This window comes from Lactuca serriola, chromosome 5 (genome assembly GCF_051521515.1).
Source record: "Lactuca serriola cultivar US96UC23 chromosome 5, Lser_US96UC23_V15, whole genome shotgun sequence".
NCBI lineage: Eukaryota > Viridiplantae > Streptophyta > Magnoliopsida > Asterales > Asteraceae > Lactuca > Lactuca serriola.
The window spans coordinates 214913853-214924755 of NC_136412.1; the positions used below are offsets into that span (position 1 = coordinate 214913853).

General features: G+C 35.8%; 1 protein-coding gene across 1 annotated transcript; it reads right to left on the reverse strand.

Annotated features, from left to right (window-relative positions):
- Positions 1–9400: 9400 nt before the first annotated feature.
- Positions 9401–10288, reverse strand: LOC145050158 (F-box protein At3g07870-like). The gene has a single exon (XM_078998449.1). The coding sequence runs from the start codon at positions 10286–10288 to the stop codon at positions 9401–9403; it is 888 nt and encodes a 295-aa protein (XP_078854575.1).
- Positions 10289–10903: the final 615 nt, after the last annotated feature.

The following is a 10903-nucleotide window of genomic DNA, read 5'->3' on the forward strand; positions in this document are numbered from 1 at the left end:
TTAACGACGACACTATTACCGACAACCAAATTTTTTGATTAAAAAAAATAAAAAATGAAAATTGTTATTAACGGCGACACTATTACCGACGACTATACGCTTTACCGGCAACCAAAATCATTGATTAAAAGAAATTTAAAAACGAAAATTGTTATTACCGGCGACTATGCTCTTTACCGGTGATATTAGCATTAGTGACGACTACACTCTTTACCGGCGACATAATCAATAGCAGCAACTATTTTCTTTAGCGGCGACACATTGATCTATAGCGACGGGGCGGTAGCGGCGACTTATTACATACGACGTGTCGCGGTTATTACCATTACCGGCGATTTCGTGACCCTTTAGCTGCGACTATTGTCGCCGCTAATTGTCGGTTTCCTTGTAGTGATAGTTTTTCAAACACTCACCTTCGGAGGTGATTATTAGAGCTTCAACAAGAAAAAAAATCTATTTATGAGTGTGTTTATCTTTGTTTTTTGTAGCTTTTTTTTTATTAAAATAAATGAATATTATTTCAATTATAGCAATGAACTATTAAAGCACAATTCTACAATAGCGAATCCACCATCTGATTTTTATGCCGATTTGAATTCAAAACAAAACAAGCATCAAATTTCTTTTTGAAAGTTTCTATTACACAAGATCACATTTATAGAAATGTACTTTCACAGTACAATGGTATGATCAGATATCAATTATCTTTCAATGTAATTTTCTCAATACATGTGTGTGTGTTTAAATCTGTTTTGTGAGATTTTTTTCTATAAGTTTACTCAAAATTTAGTGCGATAGGGATCATTTTATGCAAATTTAGTATGTTTATATCCTATAGCAGATATGATTTATGTAAATTAGATATATACACAATAATGATTTTTCAAAATTTTCCTTTGCGTATTAGATGAACACACATTCATATACTTACGAACAAAACATCCATTATTGTTTAAAAATAATTGCTTGTAAATTCATTATTAATAATTACGATTTTTATAATCTATGTTATTTATTTTGTCAACCATGTAACACATGGGTTATAACCTAGTTTAACTAATAGATATGAACGATAGAAAGTGAAATTGTTTGTATCCATGGAAACGCTTGGACCAAAGTAACATACTTAAATCAGAACATCAATTTATCTTAGACACACATAATCTACGGATAGACAACCTTCTTAAGAAGTTCTAACAAAAATACATAGTGCATTCTCATATTTGCAATTCACCACCAAATAGGTCTCGAAAGTGACATTTTTTATTCCATTACCTCCATATGATTTTAGTATATTCGAAAGGACTCATCTATTAACTCATCAATCCTAAGAAAGTGATTAATTTTTGTATTTCGAAATCTCATATCTGAAAATTTTCTTTTGCTACTACAGTCAATCATTTTTGGTGTGCTCGCTTTAATTGTGAGCCTAAATAATCAAAATCAAGCACTCAAAACAAGTTATTTAATTAATAGCTTTAGACTCACATCCAGACACCCCCTAACGTCCTACAACATGGTCCACGTTAATGGTGAAATCAGTCTAGAGATCACTAAATGTGAAATATAAATCCAATACACATGTAAATAGTCACTAACTTACATCAAGAACTCCCCATGTCTAGCTAGCAACTGAAATATATGTAAGAATCGTCTTTGAAACTCACTAATTCTGATCGCTCCTTTATCTTGGTATTATAAACATGGAGCTCATTAGAGTAAAAATCTAACAACAAATATAAATTGTTGCTCTGTTGCAAAACTCTCTTTATACCTCGCCCAACTTGATTTCTTTCCAGTTTATAAACCACATTCCATGAATCATCTCTCCTCACCCAAATCAAAGTATCATCCATATAAATGACACCTAGAGAACCTTAGATGGTTGTTAGTTGAATGATTTTACAACTAGGTTCTGGAAATGGAATCATGCCAAAAACATGAGTGCTTAAATCGAATGCTAGTATGTAATGACGTTCCAATATGATAACATTCTACCATTCAATGCAATACTCCATTAACAAAACATGCCTTTGAAATTACGCCAAAAAAAAAGGCATAGGAGAAGCAACAGCGCACCAAGAGCCCCTCTTCATGGCATAAACTAATGAACTTTTTACAATTCCTCCGGATTTTATGTGGCATAAGCTCACAATCTTGAAATCATCAGTGAATGGGTCGAAACCAAATCCAATTTACACACCAAAAAAGTGTCTCTTAGGACATTCAGGAAAATCATGCAACATTAGTTTGCACCTATTTGAAGGGTTCCATTGACTAATATTGCATTTATCATGATCAAAGAGACAAAGGATTAATTGTGTTACATGAAGTGACATACAAAAATAGCGATTGTAAAGAAACTCAACGGGTTTAATACCTAAGTATCCATGATTGGTAGACAATGGCAATTGGTCTTCTAAATGTAATGGATAAAAGTCTTCAATGTCTTCATCTTGACAAAGATATTTGTGTATGGTTATGATGAGGAATTTTTGTGGGGATTGAAAGGTATGCTTGTGGATGAAACCCGGGCTACAAATACAAGAACATGACGATTTGGAAAGTGATCTAAATTAGAGGAGAGACTTCGCCGGTAGTCTTGTCATTATTTCAACAATCAAATCTTTGCATAGATAATCTGACATCGTGTGCTCCTACATTTATGAAAAAAAAAAGTAAATATTATTAACATAAAACGATTTAAATTGAGACAACTAGTCGATTTGTTTTTCTTTTCGTCTTTTTAATTTGAGTCAAGCCATAACTACACTAGAAACTTATTTAATATTAACATAACACACCACACAAACATCCAATATTCAATTAATCCATCACATATTTTTAGTGAAGGTGCTTAGAAGACGAGACTAAGATAAAAGGCATCAATCATCAACAACGGACGATGGTCAATATACTGGTTACACTGGATATAGTAATCAACCTGTTTTAGTTGATTGGACCAAAGTTACTGATTTTACTTTTTCAGAAGTATTTCTATGTAACATCCAAAAATATAAGGCCAAAATTTTTAGTTTTATAATAATAAAATCATCCTCCAAAATGTGTTCATAAAACCATAAAAGAAAATCAGAGTATGCCAAAAATTATTGAAATACATCAAAGCAACAAAAGGCAGAACAACATGGTGTGTGTGATGCGATCACCCCAAAACCTTCCCCTTCGATACAGAAGTACCTAAAAGATAAATTGAAAATCGTAAGCACGGAGCTTAGTGAGTTCCCCAAACTACCTCATACCATACATATCGAACATAAAATGGGTCATGCCCAACAACCATCCGGCCCCACCCGACATTAAGCCCTACTCGGAATAGATTTGTCAGAACATGAGATGGGCCCCGCTCGTCACATTCATCAGGCCTCGCCTGGCATCGGACCCCGCCCAATATACATATCACATACTACATATACAAGATTCATAGTGACAACCAGCATCCTAAACATAATAAATCATGGGTCGGTATTGGTGCCTTCAACCCGTCAAGCATTATGAGGAGACTCACCTCCAACCGCTGAAAATCAGATAAATGCTTGGTCTGCTGATCCGGGAAGTGCCCGCACTAAATAATCCATAAAATCCCAATTAACAATTGGGCCATATACCATAACTACAAATATGTTATATTTGTCCAACTCCTAGGGTAAAAGACCATTTTAATCTTTCCTTACTTGGCCCAATAACAGAGACCCAATCCAATGGCTTCAAAAGCAAAACATGGACCAAATCCTAGATGATGCCCAAAGCCCGTTATGAGCCTAATCCAAGAAGGACTAAGGCCAAACAATGGCCTAAACAAGAAATACTAGTGGCCCAACAAGGCCCAAAACCCCAATAATCCAAATACGACCCAAATCGCAAAAGCCCAAGACCAGGCTTGGTACACTGCACGTACCAGGCCTACGCCTTGCGTACTATGTTGCATGCATGATCACAGACATGGGCATGTACGCGCAGCGTATAATTGTGTACGCTCGGCTTACGCGCATATTAAGGAGTTTTTCTTTAAGTGCTTAATACATACATTGCAACATACAAATTACAGATCCAAGTCTATAGGAACATCTTAATCCATAAAGTCAAATACTTTAAGCCTTTGTGTGGCTCACAAGAGCCCAAACCTTACTTTTAGCATTCTACTTTCACCAAAAGGACCTAAACACATACATGGTTGATCCACAACCATCGAGATGCAAATTTTATGGACTAGGGACCTCAAAACATCATGAGAAGAAACTTCTAACTTATGGAGTGGAAGAAAACCACTAGATCTCATCATAGGATCTAAAAGGGACCAAAACTTCATAAAGACTAGATCTAAGCATTCAAGGAGCAAGTTTCAAGCTTTATACATCATTAAAGTTGCAAATGGTGTATGAAGTCTGGATCTATAAGTTCTCCTTTGATCAAGGCTCCTTCTTCCAAGCTCTTCTTCCTCAATTCTCACCAACACACTAAAAACACACACAAGAGGGTCAAATCTCCTCAAGAGGGGCTAGGGTTTCAAAATGGAACTCAAAGCGAAATGGAGGCTGAAAAATGTAAGGATCATGGGTCCTAATGTTGTTTAAATAGGGTCCAAACCCTCAATTTTAGGATTAGCCCTCTGGATGCGTACACCCCGCGTACTCTAGGATTTCCGAAAATGGAAAAACTACCCCTAGCGACCAAATCTGCATAATATTTACATACCAAGGGTCAAAAAATGAAAGGTACCTTGAACCGGGTGTTACAATTCTCCCCCACTTGTAGCAAAATTCGTCCTCGAAGTCCGCTGCAGAAAATAACTCTGGGTAATATTCCCTCATCTTGTCCTCAGGCTCTCACATCCATTTAGACCCCTTTCGGTGATGTCACTGCACCTTCACCAACTCCACAACCTTGTTCCTCAAGGTTTTCGTCTTTTTGTCAAGGATGGAAATCGGTATCTCAATATAATTCAGGGAATCATCCACCTGAATATCCTCCAATGGAACCACTGTGGAATCACCAACCAACCATTTCCTGAGCTGAGAGACGTGAAACATGCTATGGATCTGACTAAGCTACTCGGGTAGATCAAAGCGATAAGCAAACCGTTCCCACCCAGGCCCAAACCTTGAAAGGACCGATATACATAGGGCCCAACTTGCCCCTCTTCCTAAATCGGATGACACCTTTCCAAGGTGACACCTTCAGGAGAACCATAGCCTCAAACTGGAACTCTATATCTGATCGGTGCTTGTCGACATAGCTCTTTTGACAACTCTGAGCTGTCTGAAGTCTACCCCGAACCTACTGAACTAACTTGGTAGTCTTGAGTACCACCTTAGTAATACCCATGACTCGTTGTCCGACCTCACCCCAATATATCGGGATCCTACACTTCCTCCCATATAGCATCTCAATAAGAGGTCGATCAAGGCTAGCATGATAACATTTGTTATACGAAAACTCCACCAAAGGGAGATACGTGTTCCAACTCCCACTAAAATGTAATACACATGCCCAAAGCATATCCTCCAGGGTTGGGATAGTCTGCTCACTCGGTCTATCAATCTACGGGTGGAAAGTCGTGCTGAAATGCAATCGAGTACCCAGCTACTCGTGAAACCTCTTCCAAACCCTAGAAGTAAATCGGACATCCCTGTCTGAAACCACTGAAACTGGCACCCCATGTTGTGTCACAACCTCCCTGATGTAGATGTTGGACAACTTCTCCGCAGAGATACTCTCCTAAATTAGAATGAAATGCACGCTATTAGTCAATCGATCCACGGTGACCCCTTTAATCCACTCTATGCGCTGTCCGAGGCAACTTCGTGATGAAATCCATAGTAATCTCTTCCGATTTCCAAACGAGAATGTCTAAATGTTTTATCTTTCTGTGAGGGCGCTGATATTCATCCTTGACTTTCCTGCAAGTTAAGCACCTCTCCACATACCTTGCCACATCCTATTTCATGCATGGCCACTAATAATTGGGAAGGAGATCTATACATCTTTATCGCTCCGGGATGAATAAAGAATCATGACTTGTTCACCTCTTCCATCAAAACCTGCAGCGCACCACCCCAATAAGGAACCCACACCCTCCGATGAAGGGTCAATAACCCCCGACTATCATAATCGAATGAAGCCAACTTACCCACAATATGCTCACTCTTTAAGTGCTATTTCTTTATAGACTCAATATAAGCATCTCGGAACTGCTCCAAGAGTGGAGTAATCATCTTCATCCTAAAACACATATCCCTGATCGGAGCCCGGACCACCTTGCAGCTGAAAAATCTATTAGTACACCAAAATGAGCTAAAGGACCAATATAACTTGCATGGTTATAAGGGAAGGCAAAATAGAACAACTTTCTTAGTCCATGAGGTCCAAGAAGAATTCCAAACTAAACTAATGATGTTGGAATCCACTCAACTCCAAGATCACCCACAAAATGGACAAAAAGTGCCAAAAACCCCCCAAATGAAAAGGTCTAAAGAACTAGATAGAAAGATTGGAAGTTTATACTTACAATAGTCCAAAAACTATAGTGTCTTTGATGGAACCAAACTTGAAACAACTTTTTGTGCACCCATAAAAACCTTCTTAATCTTCATGTTTCATCAAAACACCACCAAAATCATCCAAAAAAGGAGAGAGGAGAGATGAGAAGCTTAAATCTTGAAGATGGAGACTAAGGTTTCTCCCATAGGGTTTCTAGATGTGATAGAGGCTGACAAAATGGCCAAAAAGTCGGAACCTTATGCTTAAATACGTTGAAAACCCTAAAAATCATGGGATTTGGCTTGGCAGATTGTCGTGTTGTGGCAACGCTTCGCCGTGTCGTGACAATACTTCGTCGTGTCGTGGTGACAATTTTCACTCAAATCCACCTCAACTTCAAACAACCATAACTTCTTCGTTTCAACTCAATTTTCGGCGATGTTTATATGCACAAAAAGGTATTGACAAGCCCCACAACCCTATATAATTACTTTTGACTTAAAATATACCGAACTAAGATCATTAATTCATGCAAGAAGTCTAAAGCATTGATTTTCCATTTTATCCTTGGCTCCAAAACACAAATCAAGGGCTTAAATGAAATAACCACTATTATTAACATCCGACAAGGTTTAAACCTTATTTCCTTGAGGCCCAAGGCGTTCTTATGATCGAATTACCGTCCATAATCCTAATATAAGAAACATCTCAAAACTGGAAGTTAAAATAAGCCTTGCATTAGATGATAATTATGTATACCAATTGATTAACATGGCTATTGAATATCAATTATTCGATTATATCTTGCATGATATAAACTACATATTCATAATAAGGAATACTAATTTTGTGACCTTTATAATTGGAATAACTAGAACCATTAGGATTAGTGAATGGACCAAGGGAACTAATATGCTTAGGAATCAGTAAACAACAGAAAGAATGTATGTTGTATTTAATAGAAATCAACTATAATTAAATGATATAATTAAATCTAGGCAAAACCATCTTTATGATCTGTTTCACATTAGTTTTGCATAGTTTGTTTTGTGCCTTAATTGAGTTATGTGTTTTATGATCAAATCCTCATACTTTCTTTTATGTGTGTTTAGATTAAGTGACAATTGAAAAGTTTGATATTAATTCACTCATGTTCCTCTTGAATTCAACACCCGCTTTTACCAATGCTATAATACTATATGGTTGGGTAAATTTGCCAAGTTGGGTAATAGTCCCCAGTTCTAATGAAATTTGTTATAAATTTAAAACCAGATTAATCATTTCATAAACGATATGAAGGATTTGACAGTAGTTTGGTGATGATTTAAACAATCAAATCATTAGATAGATAGTCCCGACATTGTATAATTATGTATTTTTCCGTGGAGATGATAATATTCAATATTAATAGGATGATGAAATCAAAAAACTGGAAAATTAGATTTGGGAAGTGAGACAACTTGTTGATTAGATTTTTTCTAATCTATTTAAATTGGTTAATCACATGTTTCTAACGAGGGGTGATCAAGAAGGCTTCTTCTTCTGTAGATGAGACTTAACCAAAATGAGTGGTTTGTTTCAAGTGGTTGGATGAAGGGTCACGATAAAGTGATGTATACATGAAGCTAGTTCCTTTTTTATTGAGCAATGAATCGAACTATTGCATTGTGGGTAATGACCATTTTATCATTCTTTTTAAATAATGTAAATAACAAATGTCCAACTATATAATAAATGTTATAAATCAATGTTTAGTTCCATAAATATAATACAAATATAATTATTATTCACAAATGACCAAATAACATACCCACTAATCCCAATTTTGTTGATTTTATTTTAAGAAATTCTGATTTTTTGTAATAGTAATGTTATTGGTATTCTTTTTGATTTAAATTAAAGTTCATTCAAACTTTTTTGATTATTAATCAAATATTTAATGTCTCGTGTATTGAAGATAAATAAATAAACATGTACCGAAAGTAGTTTACTAATTACCAATGGATAGAAAATAAATTAGAGTTAACGATTTACTAAAAAAAATATAAAAAGTTGCATTCACTATGATATCCCAGAAGTATTAACAAGCTTCGACTGTCACAAAGTAACATACTTACATCATAGATACTGGCATTTGTTATTTCATTACCTATATTTGATTTTAGTATATTCAAAAGGATTCGTCTATTAACTCTCACCAGTTTTGAATCAGTTGCATACACTCATTTTAAATCATAACTCTATGATTTTAACATGCTTCGAATTACTCTCTTATTTTCTACTCTATAAAAATACACACAAATTTATTTACTCAACTTAGGTAAGATCAAGATATAATGAATTTGAATCAACATTGGCTTAGGATTTTAGAGTGTTAAATGCAATAGTTGGTTCAACGAAGCAATGCAAGTCAATAGAGAGCCATCATCCCCCCTTTGCAGATACATGAGATTAAAAAAAATAGTATGAACCAAACCGCAATAACTACTATTTCTAACAACTCCAAATATCTAAGCCCATCTATCCATCCCAATAAAAGGTAGTGCCAAAACCTGTTCCATCGAAGTTGAGAGAGTGAGGTACAAAGAGCATGAACTTAACAATAAGTTCATTGCTTAAAATTTTGCGACAAGAATAAATACATATATGGATGTAGGAATGTGCATTTCCAAAATGATTATTGCCAAAAATCAGTTGATGAAAGTTTCGGATAGGTAGATATTTTTTATTGATCATCTTACTCCGAATCCTCTAATTTTGAGCCTAAGTAATCAAAATAAAACACTCAAAACAAGTTATTAAATAGCTTAAGACTCACACCAATCCAAACACCCCCTGATGTTCTCCACTATAGTTCATGTAAATGGGAAATATAAATCCAATACTACACATGTAAAAGTCATCAACTTAAATCAGGAATCCCCCTGTCTAGCAACTGAAATCTTTCAACAAACAAAACTATGTCATCTACGTAAGAAGCAGGTTTAAAGTCAACTAGTCTTGATCCCGCCCCTGTCTTGGGATTATAAACACGAAGTCTCGCAGAGTAAGTACGTAGCAACAAATCACAATTGTTGTTCAGTTGCAAAACTTCCATTACATTCCCAACTTTATTTTTTTTCAATTTATAAACCACAGACCAAGAAGCATCTCGCCTAATCCAAATCCAACTTTTATCACCTTTCGTAGAAATCACAGCTAGCGAACCTTGGATGGTTGTTACTCGCCTTTTTTCCCAACTTGGTTCTGGCAATGATATCCTGCCAAAAACATCAGTGCTCAAATCGAATGTTAGTATGTAAAATCGCTTTACGTTATTTGAGTCACGTTCTACAACCACCCAATGCAATGCTCCATTCACAAAACACGCCGATGGTAAAACTTTATAGGCAGATGAAGAAGCATGGAAAGCAATCTTCCGCCAATTAGCACTTCTCTTCATGGCGTAAACAAATGAGCTTTGTGCAATTCCAAGAGCATGACCTCCGTATCTGGGTATACTCACAATCTTGTAATCATCAGTGATTGGGTCAAAACCAAACCCGATTCGAGAGCCTCTCAGAGGACAATCAGCCAAGTTTAGGTTGCGCCTAATTGAAGGATTCCATAAACTAACGTGGTTTTCTTTTAAATAATCACACAGACAGAGAATTCCATTACATGAACCAACAATATAGGAATATCTGTTGTAAGGAAAGTGGTTGGGTGTTATACTAATGTATCTACCACTCGTACACGATGCCAGTTGGTCTTCTGAATGTAGTGTATTAAAAGTTTTCGATGTCTTCATTTTTGTAATGATTTCGGTGTTTCAAGAGGAGTTTTTGTGGGGATCGAAAAGTGTGCATTCGGATGAAATCGGTGCTACAAATAATAGAATAGAACGACTGGGAAAGTGATCGAAATCGGAGGAGAGATTTCGATGGTAATCTTGTGAAGATTTCGACAATCAACTCTTCACATAGATAACTAGACATTGTGTGCTCCTGTGTTTTTCCAAGAATATGAAAAAGATAAAAGTAATTACTTTTTAGCATAAACCATTTAAAAACTATACCTAGAAACTAGTTGATTTGTTTTTCCATTTCATGTATTTAATTTGAGTAGAGCTGTAAGTACAATAGAAATAAATATTAACATAAAAGACCAAAAAAATATCAAGCATTCAATCATCAGGTACATATGAATTGTGCAAACTGACATTGATCTAGCTTTATTATCAACTGTTGGAATCAAATAAAGATTAAAGAAGGCATAAAGGAAGTTTTCTCTGCAAATCTATATGAAGAATGAATACAGTGGACTTTTTGTACAATACGACAATATATCCCTTTTATAATTGATCTGTCAACCACACGTTTACTTGCCAAACGGCACACAACTGTTAACTTCTAACCAGTAATTT